The sequence below is a fragment of the Rutilus rutilus genome (assembly GCF_951802725.1).
Source record: "Rutilus rutilus genome assembly, chromosome: 8".
NCBI lineage: Eukaryota > Metazoa > Chordata > Actinopteri > Cypriniformes > Leuciscidae > Rutilus > Rutilus rutilus.
This window is the reverse complement of record NC_140222.1, coordinates 29,613,830-29,638,162: the sequence shown is the minus strand read 5'-3', so window position 1 is coordinate 29,638,162 and position 24,333 is coordinate 29,613,830. Positions and strand designations below refer to the sequence as shown.

Below are 24,333 nucleotides of genomic sequence, written 5' to 3'. Positions count from 1 at the left end.
TAAAGTTAATGATTTACGCCATCACTCGCTTTTACTATTAACAAAATACAATAAATTGCATCAAGATTTTTATTTAAAAAATATATATTTTTTTTATTTGCATGTATGTGTATTTAGAGCATATTAATAATATCTGTTATTAAATTTCACTGGATCCAATGTCTAGTACAATTTCTGGCAGCTTTGGGTTGTTGGCGTGTTGGGCGTAGCGCGCATGCGCAGATGACTTGGTCTCACTCACTGCTGCAGGGAGTCCGACCGCAGGACGCTGGATGAATAGAGGGAGAATAACCGTAAATATCCAGATGGGAATATGTGGGCAGAGCATGGCGAGGTCCTAAACAAGACAAAGACTTTTTAGATAGCGACACTTCGCCCGCCTCTTCTAAATCGGAACATGCGGGATTATTAAGAAGAAAAACAGCCGAATTCAAATGGGGTACCAGAATGGATGAAGCTCTATGGGCAGAACCCCACTTTTATTGGCGAATTTGATATGAAAATAAGCCCAGCCGAGTGTTTTAACAGCGCTATGACACATGTATGTTACAAAATCTAATGTATATGTGAGAGATAAAAAGCAAAAAGTCAGCTTTGAGGCATTGAATTCCTTCGGAGAGATGTCATCGTTGTGAGTACTGGATGTGACACTGCCGCTGTGAATATGGGAGATCTGACCGACTCCAGGGACCCGAAAAAGACTTTCATTGTTCCTGCCATCAAGTCTTTTGATCATTATGATTTTAATAGAGCAAAAATCAGAGCAAGCCTCACATGGCTGGTGGCCAAAGCCTTTGGTACAGGTAGGTGGCGTGCTTCTCTTTCTCCACCGGCCATCATCTTTGTCTCTTGATTTCATTGCCAATGTGTTGCTTTGAATGCATTTGATATCAAATTGAAATAAAACCAGATATTATATATATATATATATATATATAAATGCATGTTATAATCAGAGGGCTAATGATTTCATTTTGCTCATGGAGTGAGTCTGACAGGATTTTGTATTATATTGTTACATAATATTAATATTCAACAATTGCAATATATAATTTCAAACTGCTTCGTAAATAGCTGCTGTTTATTAATTGTATCCAGTACTGAATGGTGTAATGTAAAATGTTAGAATCCAACACTAACAACACGTTCTGCCATGCTTTTTTCTTTTCTTTTTTTGTTTGGAAATATAACATGGTAATACCTTGGAGTACCTTGGAAATATTACAGTATGAATTCATATATGAATATACACACAGTTGAGTATTAGCATGTAGTGTTGGCAGAATCATTATGTGAATCATTATTAAACATTATACACCTTATAGACTACACAATATTTTTGATTGCATATGTAAAACCCGGTCTTGTGATGGCCTTTCTTATCTGGAAACTCAAACAAATCCTTGTGAAAAAGAAATACACTTTAGCATATACTTTTAAAATGAGAAATAACATATTTTAAAAGAATATACATAGTGCGAACTGAATGTAATGTTTCCGGACACAAATTTTAATGTTTTTTTGTAATTAAATGAAAATGTATTATAGTTTATTATTAATTTATAGTACATTTATATTACATGCAATTAGTTGAACTTTTGCCGCAATTAACCCTTCTGCGTCCTAATGGACATTTTTGTCTTTTTCAGGTTTGTTTTTCATTTTTGTTAATGCCAACTGCATACATTTACACACAAGTGTGTATTTTTATTGGAATTTTACTACTTCACCCCCATAAATCTATTTTACACTTGTAACACAAAATAGTTCCACTCAGGACCTTAAGGACAAATGCCCCCATTAAAACTGCAATTTTTACTCCCAGGGTCATTGATGCAGTCTTTGTTAATAGGCTTTCATTCTGTTGGCAAGGCTTCAGAATTTTTATTTTTACTATTTTTTTACCAGATGGTGCCATTTTCTCAGGTTTGGCCTATAAAGCAAACACTCGCTTTATTCCTGTTTTGTGCTTCTGCATATTATAGGGCCAAATTGGATAAATTATGCTGGTATAATTATGTGGGTGTGTTGGTATGGATGTCAGAGTGTGGTTTGTATATGTGTAATAAAAAAATTGTGTGTGCGTGCCGTGTAATATTTGAGAGAGGAAAGCTTTGCTGGCATCTAATTGGGAAAATTTGGTACTGTGCCCATACAAAATCTTACTGAAAGCTATATATTTTTATATAAAATAATGTTCATAAATCATTTTCATAAACTTAAACCTCTATAACTTTTTGTTTCACTTCTTTAACTTTAGTGTTTTACTTCATCGAAAATCGACCCAAACTTAAGTCTGTGCACCAAAGCTTAACATTTTTATTACAGTTTTTTGACATGTACATTTTTGTCTTCTAAGGACCTCAGAGTAACTTTTTTCAATTTCATAAATACTTCTTGATACAATATTTCATAGTGTTCTGCTGAATGTACCGACAAGAATTTAAGTAAACTAAAATATACTTTAATGTCATTTCTATTGATAATTGTATGTCATGCATTTAACTCTCTGCTTCTGTTTGCATGGCGATCAAAAATGGCAGATTGTTTTTTAAATTAATGTGTTATATTTTAGTTTGCTAATGTTTTTATTGAATATTTTGTATTTTTAGGGGATTTTATAGTACTAAATTATATTTATATGAAATATATATATTTTACAAAGCATGTTTTACTCTAAAACTATGAGAAAATCAAAGCCATAAATCTAGGCTAAACAAGTTTTGTTCCAAATTTAAGGTTGATATCTCAAAAAATGAGCTTTCAATACGATTTTGTTAGGGCGCAGTACCAAACGTTTCCACTAGATGATATTCGTCTCCTATTTGTTTCCAATACGTTTTTTAAACCGTGAACAATACAAGTGTGACTATTTTTTTCAGGAACATTTAACCTTTTCCAATCATGTCCATAGCAAGTGCCAAAACCTTCATCAAGTTTCGTACCATTCCGATGAAGTAAAAAATTATAAATAAAAAAAACAAAATGTACAATTTTTCAGTCAAAAATTACTGAAAAGCACCAGAGGGTTAAATATAGATGAAGTTGAATTTAGTTAATTTAAAATATAATATTGAATAACACACTACAGAATAACAGAAATTATATTCAAGAACTTTACAAGTGCTTTAGTATGTTAGTCAACACCTTACAATAAGTGCACTTCTTAAAAGCTCAACAAAAGATTATTCAAACAATTATTTAAAATGTAAAGTAAATCTTTTAATTTGACATTATTACAAAGAAAGTGCACATTTAAAAAATGTACTTAAGTGTTAAGAAACTCATGAAAGTGTCTTAAAGTACATTACGTGGCCTTTTCATCAATATATTATCTGCAAGTACATTTAAAAAAATATATACTTGTAAGATTTGAAGTACACTACAAGTGCACATCCAATACACTTCTTTTTCATAAGGAGATTGACTTTCAGTGCAACTTGATATCAAAACATCAGTCAGAAAACCAATAAACAAAAACCCAAATGTGATATATGAGCCACAGAGTTCAAAAGTGTTCACTGACACTGTGGTGAACAATGTGACACATTGTCAGCTCATAGTTAGTTACTTTGTGTGCTAAATTTGACCATATGATGCTCATAAATGTAGTTAATGAAGTTTCATGTTCATATCCAATCAAATCTGTACAAGCTTGACATCTAGATTGACAGATTGACGTCCGTGTTTATTCGCTAGCTAGTAAGTCACTGAACTGTATTGTGCAGACCTGTTGTGATTGGCTAACTGATGTATCCACCAGCCATCTGGTCTCCTTTAGGTCCTCTCATTAAAATGCACAGTCAGGTCTTCAGGCCCATGTGTGACGCAAATGACAACTCTTCCTGTCAGAATGGTTATTGTTTAGCATCTCTGATTTAAAGTGACCTTAAACACAAAGAACAAGACACTGAACTCCGGGGTGAGGATATGGAAATGTTCAGTAGTTTGATTGACAGGCCTTAAAGGGTGTTGTTGACCCATTTGTTGACTTGTCTTGAGGTGTAACCTTAGGACAGATGATAGTACAACTGATAAAAGGCTATTTGTCCACAAAGAATGATTTAATCAACACATTTCAGACCACAATAGTAATATTTGAAACATAATGTAAGTAGGGCTTTAAATTAGTATGATGCCGCCAGTTAAAGGGATACTCCACTTTTTTTGGAAATAGGCTCATTTTATAACTCCCCCAGAGTTAAACAGTTGAGTTTTACCGTTTTCTAATCCATTCAGCCGATCTCCGGGTCTGGCGGTACCACTTTTAGCATAGCTTAGCATAGATCATTGAATCGGACAAGACCATTAGCATCTCTCCAAAAAATTACCAAAGAGTTTCGATATTTTTCCTATTTAAAACTTTACTCTTCTGTAGTTACATCGTGTACTAAGACCGACGGAAAATGTAAAGTTGCGATTTTCTAGGCTGATATGGGTAGGCTGATATATTTCTAGATTGAATACTCTCATTCCTGCGTAATAATCAAGAAACTTTGCTGCCGTACCATGGGTGCAGCAGGCGTAATGATATGACGCAGCGCCTGAAAATAGGTCTAATAGGTTAGACAAACTTAGTCCCGGTCACGTTGGAAGTTACCGAGCTGGGGACTATTTTCAGGCGCTATTTAAATTTTTTTGAGAGAGATGCTAATGGTCCTGTCCGATTCAATGATCTATGCTAAGCTATGCTAAAAGTGGTACAGCCAGACCTGGAGTTCGGCTGAATGGAATCGAAAACGGTAAAACTCAACTGTTTAACTCTGGGGGAGTTGTAAAATGAGCCTATTTCCAAAAAAAGTGGAGTATCCCTTTAAAATGAAATACAAGTGGTTATTTGAATGAATGAGTGGTCAGCTTAAAGTCCATAAAAGCTTTTCCATTGATCCAGTTTGGTCAGTTGGGACAGATAGAGATAATAAATTGCTCATTTAATGGCATGCACTCTGTTCTCTTTCCATCTCCTGAATGCATTCTTTCTTGATTGCACGTTAGTTTCTGAAAACGGAACGTTTTTTTACTTCTTAATTGTGAAAATTAATGTGTGAAATAAAACTCAAAGGATCAGGAATACCACCCTCAAGCCTAGGTGTACATGACTTTCTTCTGTCAGCCAAACACAGTCAGTTATATTTATAAAAAATCTTGCTCTCTCCAGTTTTATAATGTCATTGAATAGTGCCTGAGTTTTTGAAGCTCCAAAAAGTGCATCCGTCTTTCATAAAAGTAATCCATACGTCTCCAGTGGGTTAATAAATGCCTTCTCATACGTTGGGACAGAGGTCAACCGTCTGCCAGAACTCGACTCTCAACGCACATATGGCCCGGAAGTTTATAGTTCAGATATAAACACTGATGTCAAAATAGAGCAAATCACCTTTTGAAGTAGCCTGGAAATCCAGACCTAAATCTGAAAGATTAATGGTCTGGCGTCGACTAATGAAAATCGCCCAGCTCGAGGGGCGGCACAAAGTATGCATTTGAAAATCTCACTGCACACAATTGGATAACACTACGACCAATCACAACAGTAAACCCCATACGCTTAGCTACCAGCGGAGCTAACTGGTAGATTAGACTCTTGCCGTATCCGGTCGGCAAAACAGCAAAAACGCCCTTCTTGCAAAGGAACGATTCGAGCGCCGTCTTCTGTTCCTGTTTTAGATAAAAAGCCAAGTCTAACTCGTTCATTGTAGCGGCCAAAGCCGTTTCAAACAACTGGTGTTCATCCATAGCCATCTTGCAATGTTTACTAATGACTTCGACGTCACAGCGCTGTCGTCATCTGTTTAGCTCGCCTCTGGCCCGCCTATATCAGATAACCCGATGTGATTGGTGCAGCTCAGATCGAGGGGCATATTTAATGAGCATCATTACTGGACACCAGAGTAACTCGCTGAGCAAATTCAACTTGTGCTCTCGCGAGAACTCTGGATTACCAGGGTACTTTTGAAGCACATGGTGCTTTAAATAACGGTTGTATCAATTACATTTTACCAGTAGGTGGCGACAAGTGACTGTTAAAAATGTATTTGTCAGTGAATCATTCATTCAAGAGATTCGTTCAAAAGCGCTCGATGGTGTTTTTAGCCCCCAACGGCGCCTTCCAGGCAGCTAACCCTAACCTCAACCTTAAACCTACCCATCCCCTCGCTGCCTGGAAGGCGCCGTTGGGGGCTAAAAACACCAAACACCTTCAAAAGCACTAATTCATCCAGTGATGAAGTCTTTATGAGTGAGTCATTGAATAATTTATTCATTCAAATCAATTATTTTTAAAATATTCATTCTTATTCATATATATATATATATATATATACTTTTTTTTTTTTTTTTTTTTTTAAATAGACTGCAGCAATTAATATTTAGTCCTCTAGTACTTTACATGTTATTTTATTTAGTTATTTAGATCTGTTTGAAACCAAAACAAATTGTGATTCTCAATTTATCTAGAATCGTGCAGCTCTATTACTCACTTTGTCCCCCTAATAAAAAGTCAAAATTTTATTTAATAGTGTCATCAGTATTAGAATCAGTGACCTTCTTTCATAGCACTTATACCAAACACCAAACATAACACCAAAAATATTTTATGTATTTATGTTGTTCCGACATTAATTTACAGATTCAATGTGAAAATATATTTTTGATAACAAAGTGTAATATAATATATAGTTATAGATAATCTTTTTATTGATTGACAGTCCTATATATGTATGTAATATTTGTATCAGATTTTCCTGGACCTACTGTGTATGTGTTTGATTTATTTTCAAATGAAAATGTCATATGAAAAATAGTCAAATTTAATTTTAAAACTGTAAAAAAATTCAAATCTCGAAATATGTCTTTTTAAAATAATTTACTGTATGCGCACTTGCTGTAATTATGTACTTTAAAAGGTAAAATAATCCGTTTTTTACTAAATGAAAATATTTTTAACAATTAAATGCACCAAAAAAAAAATCATAAAAAAGCAATTTTTGCCTAAACATCTTTTTCTTAAAACAATTTAATTACATCAAAGACTGAATTGTGACGACGCAAATGAACCGTTTAATCTGATTCACTTTTGAACGACTTCACAGAAATGAATTACAAAGTGTATTAAATTCATTGGAATATTTACAAAATTGCTATTAGCTATAAAATTGTATATTGCCAGCTAAATCATTGTGAATATACCATGATTATTGGACGTATTGTTCAGAATATAAACACCTGTGCAGTTCCTCTCTCGCCTTCTGTGTTTCTCCATCTGTCTTTGATGAAGCTCGTGAGGAGCTCCTGGCTACATACGTATGGCAGGGGAATCGATCTGCCTCCCTATTGTTGCCATGGCAACCGCGGTCCGGCTCCACACACTCATATTTTTGACTTACATTGTCAACGCCTTGTGGCTCTGATACCATCAGTGAAATGTTTTATCTATTGTTTTATGATAGAGCCATTTTAAAACCTTTCGTGATAGCTATTAAGTAACATTTAAGGTAGTTTCCATTCCATTTTTTTCCACGTCTCAAATGAAGGCATTCATTTATGTACAAATCTTTTTTATCATTACCACAATCAGGTTCAATCATGAAATTGAAACCATGTGCAGGTAATAAGGATGTGTGTGGACTCAAGCGTTCTCTCAAACTCTCACCCTTCTCCATAAATAGCTAAACATCTCGGTTCTCCATGGATACTGTGACCTCATTCGGATCTGTGAACCCATTTATTCTGTCAGCGTGTTAACTTATGATTATGATATTTTTGATATTGTAGCTGTTTGGTAGACACCGCTAGACCTCGCTTCCTTTAAGGGCTGTCTCCTTTTCCTCATCTTCCCGGGTGAGAGTAAATGACACCTTGCACTGAGGATCAGAAAACACCAAGCCGAGTTTTAGACATGTTTAGCTGTTCTGGAGATGAAAAGTACTTACATCTTTGAAATTCAGAAAAAAATCTCGCCGACTGTAAGTGCAAAAAGTAATATTAATCAATTTTACCTGATTTTTTTGTGAATTTTGCAATCAAATCAGTCAAATTTTGTGGCAGTAATTTCCAGAATTAGGGAAATTTGCATATACGAGCAAAATGCAGAAAGCTTATTTTTTAATCTTACCAAAAACTTTTAAACAACATATCGTTATTTTTGTAAAAAAAAATTGTATGTGACCAGTCCAAGTACGCTAATTCCGCATTTTTATTTTCCACATCTTATTTTCTCATTCATGCATGTTTCTGTATTACACGAATTTGTCAGTAACTGAAAGTAGTACTGTGTTTTTTGCGATTATTTTGCAGTTAAATGGCGAATAATGTTGGATTGCAGAAAAGGTGACATTTTGTCGGATTTGCGATTTCCACAATCGTGGAATCGCGAAAAACTGGTGGGACTGATTAATATGATGAATATTATGTATTTAGGTTTAAATACCAATGCTGATAAGCTGATAATTATTTTTGTTATGGCCAATAACCAATAAATAGCCAATAATACAATTCTGTACTATTTTGTCTGATTAAATTAAAAAAATAAACCACTAAAAACTTAAATCAATCTTTTTAAATGCTGCATGTGAATTTTGTTTCTTATTTTTTCATTCATACTTTGTCAATAACTTCAAGAAGTTCTGTGCTGTTTGCAATTATTTTGCAGTCAAGTGGTAAATATTGGTTGGTTTTTGTGTTTCGCTATCGCAGAACCGCGAAAAACTGGAGGGACTGGTTAATATTATGAATATTATGTACTATTTAGGTTTAAATACTAATGCTGATAGCTGATATTACAATTCTATACTATTGTCTAAATAAATAATAAACTAAAATCAATCTTTGCTACAAGTGAATTTAGGCATCACAGCATTGGAATGTACAGTATGAAAAAACTGGTGTGACATCATTTTAAACAAAATCAGGTAAAAAACGAAGTTCGTTTGGCGTTCTTCAGGAGTTCGAAACAGCTTGCCAAAGCAAACTTTCCGGAAAAGTTTGCTCCGGCTAGTAAACACCTTTGTATCGTCATTGGTCAATGGTGATTTTGTAATAGGTAGGTGTGGCTCTGAGGCTCTGCATTCCTTGACATGGAATATATACATATTTACATATTCACCTAAACGCCGGGATATTTGCTAACATGTATTTCGAACTTATCTTTACCCCTAAGTGAAGAAGGAAAAAGAACTTCGCTGTGAGTAAATCAGGACCTTTAGATGTCAGCAATGTAGCGGTAACTGTTGTTCTGTCATCTTGCAGACAGCGTTCCAGAAGACCTGAAAGAGCCCTTCTACAGGGACCAGTACGAGCAGGAGCACCTGAAGCCTCCAGTGGCCGATCTGCTGTTGTCGGCTGAGCTGTACTGTCGAGCAGGGAGTCTGATTCTGAAGAGCGACGCCGTCAAACCTCTGCTGGGTCATGACGCCGTCATCCAGGCTCTGGCTCAGAAGGGCCTGTACGTCACCGACCAGGAGAGACTGGTGACCGAGAGAGACCTGCAAAAGAAACCCATTCAGATGGTGAGAGAACCCTTTTACACATGTTCCTGTGGGTTATTATTGGGTTATTATTGCCAGTATTAGACTCAAAGATGTCGGTAAAGGACCAAATCTCAGTTTCTTAAAGGGGTGGTATAATGCCCTTTTCACAAGATGTAAAATAAGTCTTTGATGTCCCCAGAGTGTGTATGTGAAGTTTTAGCTCAAAATACCCCACAGATATTTTTTAGGGGTGTAAATATTAATCGATTCGTATCGATGCATCGATTATACAGCCGACGATTCGATGCATCGATGCGTCCGCAAGAGTATCGATTAATGTGTTAATTTTGCCGCCTGTCTATTTTCAGCATCTGCTCCGACATATGCGTACAATCTACTAAGCTGCGGGTGGCGCTAACCCATAGACAGTATAAACGCGCTAACCTCATTATTGTCTTCTACTTCACACGCGTTACTTACGTTTCACAGTCTATCTATGTTCACACACATATTGTTGAGTCTGACTTTCAAGAGCGATGGAGCCGTCAGAGCGAGCTGGCAATGACAGTGAAATGTTACACACTCCAGTCGGCGTCAAGTCATGGGTGTGGATGTATTTTGGCTTCAGGAAAACAGACGGAGCTGTGGTAAGAGTTGCCGTTTGTCTGATTGCGCCCGTTTCGCACATACTCCGTTTGTAGTGCGTATTTTTTTCCATACCCATGTTAACAGGTTAGAGTTTTCACACTGCACGCGGTTGCGGTCCGTTTATCCGTTCCAGTTGCGGTGCATTTGGCTATACAGAAGTGCAGAGATCGTTTCCGCACCGAGTCTATTTGTGCTGTGCTGCACGCGCTGAATTAAAGTGACAGCGCATGTTTCGTGGTCAAAATGAACACAGATTGACATGAAAATGTAGTAATTTCACCATAAATGCGTTTAATTAAATAAATTGTAGTAATCTCACCATAAATGTATTTAATTTAATTGTACTATTTTCCAGTCATCTTTTTTACTTTAAGACCGGGGTAAAGCAAGGAAAACTACAATTTACCTGAACAAGGCGACATAATGAACAACACTTGTCTCATTCATGGAGGTGGAAAAACAATTTCTTTGCGACATGCAATTGTATTCTGCATTCTCAATAAAAGGCAAATTATTTATTATTTTTGTTGATTTATATGAAACTTAGATATCATGTAAAAATCTAGTATTGAATCGTATCGAATCGAATCGAATCGTATCGCGGGGAATTCTGAAGTATCGAAAATAATCGAATCGTTGGCTTAAGAAATCGGTATCGTATCGAATCGTCATGTAGGCTCCGATTTACACCCCTAATATTTTTATATAGCATGTTAAAATTGTCAATTTTTGAGGGTGAGCAAAAACGCCCCGTTTTGTGTCTGTTCCTTTAAATGCAAATGAGCTGCTGCTCCCGGCACAGAGGGCGGAGCTTGAACAGCTTGCACTCACACAGACATGCACTGAAAATTTCAAAAACTTTTAGCCTTTTATGTTCAAACTGGAGTCAGATGATGGAGAGACTGTGGCAACATGTAGAATCAAACAGGACATTTCTGAATGGTTAGTTGCCGAATTTATGTAGCTAATGTGTAGTTATCTTCTAGTCAGTGATTAGCATATTCTGTCTTGATAATCTGAAAATCGTGTTCCAGGGGCGGGGTTTATGTAAATTTTTAGAGTTGGTGATGTCACTAACCCGGGAGGAAGCTTGTGTAGTCCCAATCAGTCGTTTGTAGTCCTTAAAAAGCGATTTCTTTAAAAGCAAATATCTCCATTTGCTTTGAACTTTGAGCGTTGTAACTTTGCAGATGTTGTTTATGCTCAAACAGCAACATTACACACTAACTAAAGTTAGAAAAGTGAAATCATAATCAACCACCTCTTTAACTGAATTTTGGCTTTTCAACTTATTTCCCTGAAGTTAAACCCTAGATTATGTTGGAGCTTTGGCCGCGGCAATTGGTGCTAATGGAGGTTCCGTGGATTTGAGTCTGGCTTAATAAATAAAATAGTCACACAAAAACCTGCATCACTGAAAATGATGGATTGCATTGGCCTATATTAGTGTTTTTAAATTATCGGTCTGCCAGATTTGAATTATCCGATTTTTTTGACTTTCGAATGTGTTTGTCAATTTGTTACAAATCCGACTGGCGTCTATTTAAGATAAATCCCACCTTTGAAAGGTATATTAAAACAAATTTACATGTTTGTCGACACCTTTTCTTTCACACCTTTTTTCTCGTCCCATCCTACATTATATTTGTTATTCTGTGTTAAGCAGAAATACTACTAGAGATGCGCTGATAGTAAAATTATGCCCGATACGATAAACAAATTGATTATTTACTGATAAATAACCGATATTAAAATGAACTGTATGCAATTTTGTCTATATAAATAAAAAGTAAAATCAATCATTTTGCCATCACAACATTATATACAGTATGAAAATTAATATTAATTTTGGATTTACAAAAGATTTTACAGTGTTTTGAAAAATAGTGTTTTCAGAAACACTCCTAAACTTTTAAGCCAGTGTTATACTATTATAATATTTATTCATATTTTCAGTTATATTTTCAGTTTTCATATCAGTTAATTTTATGTGCCATCTTTATTCGTTTTGAATGTTTCTATTTAGCTTTCATTTATTTGTATTTTAGTTTTAGTTTTTTTAGTAGTTCAACAAACTTTTAGTTCAGTTACTTGCCAAGGCGACATTTCTAATTTTCGTTTATTTTTAATTTTTTTCAGTATAGTACTTTTTTCATCTAGTATTTATTTTATTTCAGCATTATTTATAAAAAATGAAATGTTTAAGTTAACGACAACAACACTTTAAGTGAGCGATAGATGACAACAAAGGTGTTCTAAATTTCGGCCACTATTCAATATGGTACAGGTCTATCTTGCCTCCCTAGGAAGTGCGTCACGTTACTGAAGTAAAAGGTGTTGTTTCGTACTTTCGTGTTGTCTTTAAACCAAAAGCAGCTTTTGAAAGGCACAGAATGTGCATTGGATAGACAACTTATAATTCTCTCCCTGTTTTATGTTTTTTTATTTTGTCAATGTGTTTAATTAAAGACATATTTCAGGCTCATAGCATCTGCTTTAAAGATATAAAGAGTGCTGTTGTTGTGTGAGTGACTTCCTGTTGATATTTAATTACCGCGCCGCTGTTTGCTGTGCCTCTGGCTTCCTCAGCCTCAACGGAGCACATATCATCGCAAACAATCTCTTCGCTGCGTGAATAGCGATTTTGCATAGTGCCAATAATGATACTTGTTACAATATTTCTGTGCTCCCCATGACAAATTGATTATTTTTATTATATTAAATGATCACATTGCTCGGCTGGTAGTTATTTCTCTACAATTTAGAATCCCAGAGCTATTGTTTCTGCATGTAGCTGAACGCATAGCTGCGTTCATTGATTCGGGCTTGTATGGCTTGATCTCTTCTACAGACCAATGAACGTTTCAGCACCTTGAACTCACAGGCCACAAATCCTCATTAGCATCAGAAAGCCGTCCATCTGTCTGCTGTTCTACACCAGCTCTGCTACTGTAAGCTGCCTGGCTACAAGATCTGTCAGTCTTCCCGTGCTCAATTTTAACCTGTTTAGCCTCGCGCCGTGGGTTGTTTGGCTATGGCTTTGTGCGGCCCCGTTTTGAGAAAATAGTGTAGTGTAGAAATGTTTTATGCTTCCGTTGGGTTATTATTGCCAGAATTAGACTCACTGAGGTGTCGTAAAGGACCCATATCTGTTTCTTAGCTGCATTTTGGCTTTTCAGCTAATATCCCTGAAGTTAAACCCTAGATTATGTTAGAGCTTTGGCGCGGCAATTGGTGCTAATGTAGGTAATGTGGGTTTGAGTCTGGCTTGTGAATTTTATAAAATAGCAACACAAAAACCTGCATCACTGAAATTATGGATTGTATTGGCCTATTAGTGTTTATTAGTCTATATTAGTCAGTCTGCCAGCATTTAGTGCTCTATGATTTCCGCAATGTGGACAATGCGGACGGAATCTCGGAAAACTGAATTTACTGTATAACACGGAATTTGTCAATTTTTTTTATAAATAAATCAAAAATAGGTCAGTACACTTAAAAAAAAATTGTATATAGACTAGTGTCTGTGAATATTAAATAGGGCTGAACGATTAATCGCACTTTCCATGTAATCGCACTTAAATCGAGATGGCTTATTGCGATTTTAAAATCGCAAAGGCTGCGATTATTTTTTTTATGCGCAGTTTGTCATTGATGTACGGCTCTGTAAACGCTGCTCCATCTGAAAGCACTGTGAGTTTGAGTCACTTATAACGTGCATTTGAAAAACACGCGTCAAACATCTTTCCAAAACATGAGAAGCATTTATGAACCTCTTGTCCAACAACAGACAACATTTAATAACATGCATTTACTCCAAACTCACTTCATAATGACAGTTGAGCTCATCCTTCTGTGAGATGATGAGCTTCTTACACAGAATAAGGCAGTCGTGTATTTATAAGTCATGTTTAATCAAAGCGTTTCAATCTTCTGTTTATTCAGCCACAGCGATAGGGATTTCCTGGAATGATGCACATTATTGTACTTCTGTGGCGGGGCATATTTATCGTGTTTGCGTGAGAGCGCCCTCTGGCGTTCAAATGGGGCAGTATTTACTACCAATCAGCCGCAGTCCACTGACAAGCTGCGCATAAAATAATCGCAAATCGCGTGCGGTTTTGTTGCGATTAATCGTTCAGCCCTAATATTAAACCACAAAAAGACTTGAATTTGAACCCTGCATGTTCTGAGTGTCTCTGAATGGCACAGAAGATGTGCTGATTCATTTACCACACATACACTGAAGCATGCGTGACGCTCGCGGTGTTTTCAGCCTCTGCCCTCTCACTATATGAGGACATGAATGCATGAACTTCATCTCCAGAGCTGCTCTGAGAGTCACTTCATGAGCATTTTACACTTTTATTTGAGAAAAACTATCGCCATATCATTAACACAGAGAAATCCAAAGGTCTACATGGCAACATTTCAAAATAAAAGTCCGGTTTAACTTAAAGAAATTGTGACAGAAACTGGGCTCCATATTGTGACTAAAAATATGAATTTGCGAGTGTTTTTTTTTTTTTTTTTTGGGTGAGATCACCACTGTTAATAAAATAAGATGACGCGCAGCAAAGTTGCATTGGAAAAAACCTCACTGAGTTCGAGCGAGCGCCAAAATAAACACGGGAACAGCAAGGATCAGCATTCCACGTCAGAAACGCATGTCAAACCAAAAAATATCAGGCTTTTTCAAAGCCCTCATCTCATGGAGACGTGTCAATGAATGAACATGATGCAAGTACTGTAAAAGTGCAGGAAGGAAGTGGATAAACTGCAACAGATATCAGCTGTGTGGACACAAACTAATCGTTAACAATTCTTGTTTTTAATTGATACTGAAATGGATTCATATTCTCAATATCTTTTAAATATTACTTTCATATACTGATATATTTATTCACTAAAAATGCTACATTTAGAGCAAGTTTACTTGGCTTATCTCCTCTGTTCTTTTGGGATGAAGGTGATAGGACACTGCTTTGGTTTTGATGACAGAGTCCTGCTGTTTTGCAGAAACCACACACATTAATAAGGTTTGACTGCACCAATTGAACGACTGCGGCGGTTTACCATCAATAATTCAGCGGGGCTTCTATTTTGGATGTGAGAGGCAAACCCTGTCAGAGTTTTGTGAGGTGATCAGAGTTTCATCTGCTTGTGCATTGAAATGTTCTTGAAAGTAAAAGTGCTTTGGCATAAACTTTTTTTTTTTTTTTGTATCCACTTGTAAGGATTTAAAGTTTTAGTTCACCCAAAAATGTAAATTCTGTCATTAATTACTCACCCTCATGTCATTCCAAACCCATAAGGCTTTCGTTCATCTTCGGAACACAAATGAAAATATTTGTTAAATAAATCGGAGTCAGTTCTTTCCCTCCAGTTGCTACGCAACTACCAGTTTGACGCTTCAAAAAGATCATAAAGAGATTGTATCCATATGAACTGAGTGGTTTAGTCCAAATTTTATAGAGATTCGATTGCTTTATATGATGAACAGATTGAATTTAGGCTTTATTAAGATGTAAACATTCATCAACGCTCACATCAGTTATGATAAACGGAAGCTCAACCATGCTTGCTTGACGTGCGATTAAAAAAAGAGAATCATTCTCATGTTACGCAGCACGTTTGAGCTTCCGCAAGAACCAATGAGGTTTGTTCTCACGTGTCAAGTACCGTTGAGCTTCTGTTTATGCTGTTTTTATATGTGAATAAAAGCCTAAATTCAATCTGTTCATCATATAAAGCGATTGATCAATTCATTTGGATTAGTTTTACGATCTCTTTAAGAACTTTTTGAAGCGCCAAAGTGGTAGTTGTGTAGACTGTCAATGGAGGGACAAAAATCTTTCAGAAGTAAAAAGATGTTTATTTGTGTTCCGAAGATGAACGAAAGTTTTTTTGTTTTTTTTTATGAACTAACCTTTTAAAACAGTAAAACATTTTCCATCTTCTCTCTGACGTTTCTAATTGAACAGCCTTTTTGCTACTGTACCTTTAAGACTTTTTAAGACATTTAATATATGTAAATGACCTCTGTCGTCATTGGACGGTGATAGGTGTGTTTATAGCTCTGACATTATAATTGTGAAATTCTTAGTTTGCACATGAGCTGGATGGACTGTGTAGGAAGTTTTGGAAATCTAACTCTTACTTTAGTTAAAAAATGTAAGGAAAATCTTGTATGGGAAAATGTCTTTACTGCTTTCTCTCTCTGTCTCTCTCTCTCTAGTCTCTACTGAAGAATCGTATTTGCTACTGCAGCTGCCGCCCACCCACACACAACCCCACATTCATTCTACATTATAGACTCGCTCAAAAATACATGCATACGCACACATATGCAGCTCACACTCTCACCCACATAGTCACGCCACAGCGAGAAAAAAAATGTCATAATAGTCATTGTGTTCAGGGTTTCATGTAATTTAACAGCACGCATAGATCTGATACAACATGTAGATGTTTATTATAATATAACATTAAAATATTTTTTAAATATATATGCATTTTTAATTGTATATTTAATTTATGTACAATATTATAAGTTATATTAAAGATATACAATAAATGATATGCATATATTTATTCTCTAATATATACAATTATTTAAATTATATTAATTATATACAATATTTATATATATATATGTGTGTGTGTGTGTGTGTGTGTGTGTGTGTGACATTGTGAAACATGAAAAAGCATTGTTTTAATTATATTTTTATTTATATTTTATGAATAAATAAAATATATGTATTTTATTCTTTTATTTATATATATATATATATATATATATATATAATGTTTTGTAGTGTATATAGCATATGTATGCATTTTAAAAATAAATGTTAATTTTATATTTAATTTACTATATATTTTTTACTATATATTTAATGAATATTTAATATATATTGTTAAACAATGTAATCACACTTCCTCTGTTAACAAACCCATATCCTCATATATGATGTTGTTGTGTAATGAGACTGTATTTTCATGTTGGTACAAACTGCTCACCTGCATCGTTTTTCTGAGAATGAATTGTGCTTAATTAAGACTAATGAATGTTTTGACAAGTGTAAATTATAACACCAGAGATGCAAGAATCCAGCCTCTTAATGACATGATGCTATATCTGGCCCTGGCAGACATCGAGAGAGCACATTTAGTGCTGTGGGCTCCTCAGCGATGGGTGTTATTTACTTACATGCACAGCAGGCAACTGATGATGTGACAGCACTGATCTTTTTTTTTTTTTTTTTTTTTTTTGAGGAAATATGCTTGGCAGAAGTTATACAGAAAATGAACAGCGATGCGATGCAGCGACTACCTTTTGAGTCCTTTAGTTACTTTAGCTGAAGTCCAGCCATCTGAATTTGAGCTGTCCAGCAACATATTTTATATGTAGTTTACATACATATGCATGCATGAACCCAAACTAAAGGTATTGCATTCGAGACGTAGACTTCTGCATAATTCACAAACCAGCGCAGTATGCACACTTGACCTACTTCATGTCTCTCCGCATCAGTGCTTGTTGATCATGAATAGAGGCAGTACTTTTTGTTATTAGGTTCTTGTAAGTATTTACATTTGATTTGAGTATTTTGTGCGATAATTGCTACTTTACTGTCGCAGGCTCCCAGGGCGCACATGGTGATTGGGTATTTCCTGGTTTTCCGTTTTTTTTAGATTTTTCCTATAATTAAGGGAATTTCTTCAAAAGATTATTCTGATTTACTGGGGAAATGTGCATTTAATTCTTCTGTCATTTTAAATATTACATGTGGATGCTTGATGGTGAGTAAATAATAGGGATGTTCCGATAAGGATTTGTACAGTCGATACGACTACCGATTTCTTGTCATCATGATCCGCTGATACAGATCCCGATCATTCAAGCTTTATATATGCTTTATATATATGAAATATCATGTTTTGTTGTGTGGGCTTGTTTGAGTTGAGACAACCTGTTCTAAATAAAGACGTGTGATATACTATGGTTTATAAATGTTTTTGCAAAGTTACAAAGAAGAATGAGGCGCAATTGCCTCATCGGTATACTGTTTGCATGCACGTCGTGACGACTTTTTACAGTTTTACGTCATTAAATTGCGATTGGTTCGTGACATCGGCCAAATTTAGTGACTACTGATCAAGTTATAGAATGTGATTATCGGCTGATAGCAGTCTGTTCCCGATCGATTGGAGCGTCCCTAGTAAATGATGTCTAATTAAAATCTTTTACTTTTTATGTTATTAGGTTCTTGTTAGTATTTAAATTTGATTTGAGAACATTCTGTGCCATAGTTATACTGTCGCAGGCTCCCAGGGCGCACATGGTGATTGGGTATTTCCTGGTTTTCCGTTTTTTGAGATTTTTCCTATAATTAAGGGAATTTCTTCAAAAGATTATTGTGATTTACTGGGGAAATGTACATTTAATTATTCTGTCATTTTAACTATTATATTTGGATGCTTGTTGGTGAGTAAATGAGAGGGATGCCCCAGTCGGGATTTTTAGTCTACACTTGTCATCATAATTGGCCGATATCGGTATCAGCATGATGACAAGAAATCAGTAGTCGTATTGACTGTAAAAATCCTGATCGGAGCATCCGTATCATTTTTACTGTACTGACAAAGGCTCCCAGGGCACGCATGGTGATTGGGTATTTTCTGCTTTCCCGCTTTTTTAGATTATTCTAAAATTCGAACTAACTGTGAAGTCATGGCACTATACTTTTCAATACTTCCAGCTCCAGTTTATTCTCATATAACTCATCCAGAGTTCTTCAACTCCTTTTTGTCGATATTCCCATATTAATCCTCATTCAACAGCCAGACAAACTTGACAATCAAATCCTAGCGGCGCTGCATCGTCACAAACAGTCACGGTTTCCCGTCTCCGCTGTTCACACATGCTCTGTTGCCATAGCAATGCCATGTAAAGACGGGAGGCAAGGTGGATCCATTAGTGCAAAGTGCAATTTAAATCCAAAAAGCCAAGGTAAAAGTAATCTTCAAATTGAGGATTAAAAGGCAAGGTTGCACAAAGCTATATCAGCATTATTCAGGCCTTTTGCTTTGCTCATGTCTTTCTTGGCTGGCTGCTATGATGTTTTTCTCTTCAAAAATCTGAATTAGCAGATCAAATATACCTCGACATGACAGGAAATCACTTTCTCTTATCTTAAATATTAAATGCTTACAATATTTGATGTGCCTTTTGGTTTCGCTCAAATGAGAGCGTCTAGGCAGGTGTTTCACCAGTAGGTCCACTCGAAAGGAAGAAATGTGGTTTTGTGCCTTTGATTTAGTTCTCTGGCTGTCTTGGAGTGGTGAGGGAGCCCCAGAGGAGCATGTTTTCAGCCCGACTCCAACAAAAGCCTGTTTACAAAGAGCCGTTTCTAACGTTTCAGTGCTGCTTTTTTAGCGGCCATGGCTGGTATGTCTCATCAGCATTGTCCAGCCTTAAATTTAGGACAAAGACGAGTTAGTTTCCTTGAACTGACTGTTGGAAAATAATTATTTTATTATGTACAACTTTAAATTGTGTATTTAATGATTATTATTTTTTTTTTTAATCTTAAAGAAAATGTAGATTTAATTTTTATATTATCTTCAGCATTATAGGCCAAAGATTGGTTTATTCAGTATATTAAAGCTAATATTTTGTTAGTAAAATAAAGATAGTATTTTAAAGCTAATAATAAGGAATATTTAGTATATTAAAGCTAATATTTTGATATTATTCCCAAAATAAGGCGCCTGACACTTAATCAGTGTATGTGTATGTAGTGTATGGCATATCAGCGTATATAGTCTATGGCATATTTAATAGTTTACCCACAATTCTGAAGCAAACAAGTATTGAATGCATTATTTGACCAAAAAATACAAACTCTGTTGTTTTCTCACCTAGATGTAGGGCTACACAATTTGTAAAAAACAAAATTTCTTTTTTTTTAACCTTGAGGTTTGATGTGATTGTTTAGAGGGCTGCACAATTTGGTTAAAAATGTGATTATATATCAATATAACTATAAAATAATAGAATTATTAGGCATGCACGATATATCGGCCAGTATATTGGTATCGGCCGATATATGATCAGTTTTAATGTTATCGTTATCGTTAAATCTGCAATATAGGCAACATAAAATTGTAATACATTTTTTTATACAAATTTGGATTTAGATTTATCGGCCAGTATATCGGTTATCGGCTTTCTAATATAAAGAATTCTAAGTATCAGTCAAAATTTTCATATCGGTGCATCCCTAAAAAAAATTTTATAGTTATATTGATATAATAGAAACATATATATATATATATATATATATATATATACATACATACATACATACATACTCTGTGTGTGTGTGCATTCGTGATGCCGTGCAGAGCAGTGACTGCTGGGAGTAGAAACAAGGGGCAGTGCTTTATGATAAATTCATTACAGGACAGTTTCTCCTTTCTACAAGGACAGATAAATATGAAAAAGTTGCTTTTGTGGACACATGGGTTTTGCATTATATAACAACCTAATTTTCTATTTGTGGGCTGTGTTTGTTTTAGATCTTCAAGGGGAACATAATTATAAATGCATGATTTGAAAAGACTTTTTTGTAGGAAGTTATTAGTACAGAAGAAAACACTTCATGGGTAAATTTTACTTCAGACGTGTTTGGTGCTCACATAAGAAACACAGGTTAAAATCCAACCTGCAACATCTGTCGATCTCATTCCCCATCTTGCTGTCATCATAAAAAAGCCCCAAAATTAATAAACCATTGAGCTATTGATCTCTGTTTTGAAGCTATTATGAACAGACTTTTTCTCAAGCCAGAAGATCAAATCATGACACACAATCTGACCATTAACACCCATTCAAAATGTTTAATCAGTAAAAGGATTTCTAAGTGTAATCCGCTTAAACGAGAAGCCCAGCTCTTATGCAACAGACCGTCTTCTGTTTTTCCCTGCGATGAGACGTGGGAGTGTCACAGCTCATGCGGAGAGGAAATCAGACCCACTCAAGTGTGAAAAATCGCTGACTGAACAGCATAACTCAGTGTCACTGGGGTCCATCAGAGGGAATCTTTCCATCTAACCGCGTTCATACTCATCTGATGTGACAGAAAAGCTGCGCTGTGGCATTCTGAACTACCTGTTCAGCTGAACGAGCGCTCAGATTTACAGTGAAAAGCCAGAACCTTTCCCAGGCAGCAAAAAGAGCAGTGCTTAGAAATGTGTAACATCTGCATTACTATAAATATCAGTCAGTCAGCTGGAACTATAGCCACGTGAACACTGTTTATTAGCTCAACTCTTCTTGCGATGTTTTCTGATTCAATGTTTACCCACCAGTCCTTTCACTGAGGTTTGCTTTCACTGAAACCAAATCAATATCCTCCTAGAGTGTCTTGTCTCTCTGTGAACACAAGGCTTTTAATAAGACAGACACATTTTAATTTGTGGTTCATTTTTCATTTGCTTGTACCCAGAGGACATGGTGACCGTGATGGAGATGATCCGTTGTTTTGCTTGTTTATTTTAAATAGATAAATTGAGGGCAATGTCAATAGTGTTATTAGACACTGTGAGTAAGCACACTTACCTTCTGTACATCTTTATGTTACCGGTTCTCGCAAGTGCATTCTTCTGCCGATGAGGACTAAGGACTGAGGAAAGATTTCTCCATGCAGATTTCTAGTTGGGTTGAAGTTGCTTCACATCGATTTGCTGCGCTGACCCGACAGGAAGCCGCTTGGTTTGAAAGTGACTTACATCACTATCAATAGACAATGGACTAGGGCTGCACAATATATTGAAATTATCGGAATATCGCAAATGTATATATCGCGATATGCATATCGCAACAGCTTGCAATAATATGGGTCATGAACAAAAGACAAAGACAAAATCACTCACTGCTCTTGGCTGAATAACTTTTGTAGCTTTAATAAGAATCAGTATTTAATTCATACAGTGAAAACTAAGCAGTGTTTTATTTTTACATTTGGTTATTCATGTTCTGTTGTTAAATAAACATAATGTAGGCTACTAGGGATGTCCCGATACCACTTTTTCACTTCCGATACCGATACCGATGCCGCAGCTTTGGCTATTTGCCGATACCGATATCAATCCGATATTTTTATTTTATTCTTGAACAAATACTACTACTAATAAAATATAATGGAAGCACTTTGCTCAATTAGCCACATAAAAACATCTCACTCAAATGGAGAACAAATGCTTCTCCAGTATATAGTCCACAACAACAGTTGATAATGAAAGACTGCCAGCCTTTATTCAAGACCTTGAGATATGTTTGGTAACCTGAATGAATTTAAAATTAATTTGCTATATTTCAGATCAATATATTTGTTTCCTTAAAATTTTAAGTATCTTTAACTTTATTCTCATCTGAATTATAAATAATTTATTTCTGTATAAAATACTACTACTTTTTAAAAAACACAATTTTCTTTTTTATTCAATGTAGAATGTGTAACTTAAAAATAAACAGATTAGTGCTCTGTTTTAGGACAAGAAATGAAAACCAATGCAATGATGAATGTCCAAAAGATGAGATCATTTTTGCTTTTAAACATTGTGTGTGTATGTGTGTGTGTGTGTGTGTGTGTGTGTGTGTGTGTGTGTGTGTGTGTGTGTGTGTGTGTGTGATTTTGGTTGGGTGACAGTTACAGTTTGACAAGAGTTTACAGTTTGACAAAAGCACAATGTTGTGTTTTACACAAATGTAAGTAGGCTAAACACTTTTTGCAGTTTTAATGATGTCCTGTATGAAAATGACGGAGTATGTTTTTATGTTTCGTTTCCACTGTTCGATCGCGCCCGTGCCTCTCTCTCTCTCTCTCTCTCTCTCTCTCTCTAGACACACACACACACACTCCAGCATTGCAATCTTGACATCGCAGCCTGATCATTTTGCTGCGTTCACACCAAACACGAATAGAGCGTCAAATTCGCGTCTATCGCGTCTAGTTCGATGCTTGAACAGTTTGAATCCATTCGCGCGTCCAAAACGAATAGGACGCGCCGCGCGCGTATAATGATAAAGTGAGCGTTTGAAGCGATATAGACGCGCGTTCAGAGCTAAGGCGGGCTACAGATTAGGTGTCCCTAAAGAACCCGCATATGCGCGTATCTAACAGTAACGTTAGTTCCGTATTACATTAATTAATGTGCACGCGAGATTTATTTATTTTAAAATCCATGCACCGAACGTACGTTCAGTACGAATACGTACCGTTCCACCCCTAATGGGTATCGGATCATAGGTATCAGATAATTTTTTTTCTCCCCTCCGATATCCGATCTAGCATTTTGGGCCAGTATCGGCACGATACCGATGCCGTGGATCGGATCGGGACATCCCTATAGGCTACCTGAAACCCTAAACACTTCTACAGTAAAACACTGCTGTTCACTTTCAGAAGTTGTAGGGATGTTTTCTTGTCAAAAAAAGAATGTGAAACACATTTGTAGGTTATATAATTTTAAATATATTTTAAAGATAAGATCATTTAAGTTTATTTTACACACTTTAAGCATTATCGTATCGAATATCGCATTATTTAATTAGTTATCGCATATCGCATTTTTCTTCAATATCGTGCAGCACAATGGACCTTTTTGCTGATTTCCACGTGATAGCTGATAGGCCATGAATATGCCGATTTTATGCTGGTCAAATGCACTCGGGCGCCGCATGATTAACCTTTTGAGCGGTATGGTCTCATATATGGGATTTTTATTTCTGTGCCCCTGAGAGTACGGTGTGAATGTTCACATATGTTCCACATTTATAATGTTCAGTGACGTCGCATAACTGCCAGATTCAAACTGTTCTTTCGCGCGTTGGCTGGCGCAGAGCCAGAGTCGGACGCGTTCAGCGCTGTCATATATCACAACTAAAGCCTGGTTCACACGGGACGATTTTAAAATTGTCGCCGATTTTTCAAACCTGAGAGACCCCACACACGGCGATAAAAAATCACGGGTCTAACGGTTTTGGTCGCACAGTGTGTGGTGCGCAGCCACACGGCAAAATCAACACATCACACACGAACCGATTTGACTCCCGAGCATTCCCAGGTCAGACGGGAAATCTCGCAAGAAGATCAAACGTTACGTGACTTCAGAGTAAACAATCATGGTGGACGAAGAGGATGCAGTGGCG

The 24,333-nt window shown here is 36.0% G+C and overlaps 1 protein-coding gene across 3 annotated transcripts in view; it reads left to right on the top strand.

Moving 5' to 3' along the window:
- Window positions 1–235: 235 nt before the first annotated feature.
- Window positions 236–24,333, top strand: part of camsap2a (calmodulin regulated spectrin-associated protein family, member 2a) — a 42,527-nt gene continuing 18,429 nt past the window's right edge. For 2 of the 3 annotated variants that reach the window (XM_084415979.1, XM_084415978.1), the window contains exons 1-2: window positions 236–803; window positions 9,244–9,503. In XM_084415979.1, coding sequence (XP_084272105.1) covers window positions 665–803; window positions 9,244–9,503 — 399 coding nt within the window. In that variant the 5' untranslated portion in view covers window positions 236–664. The remainder of the gene's footprint in view (window positions 804–9,243; window positions 9,504–24,333) is intronic. The other variant, XM_084415980.1, reaches the window with a different exon arrangement.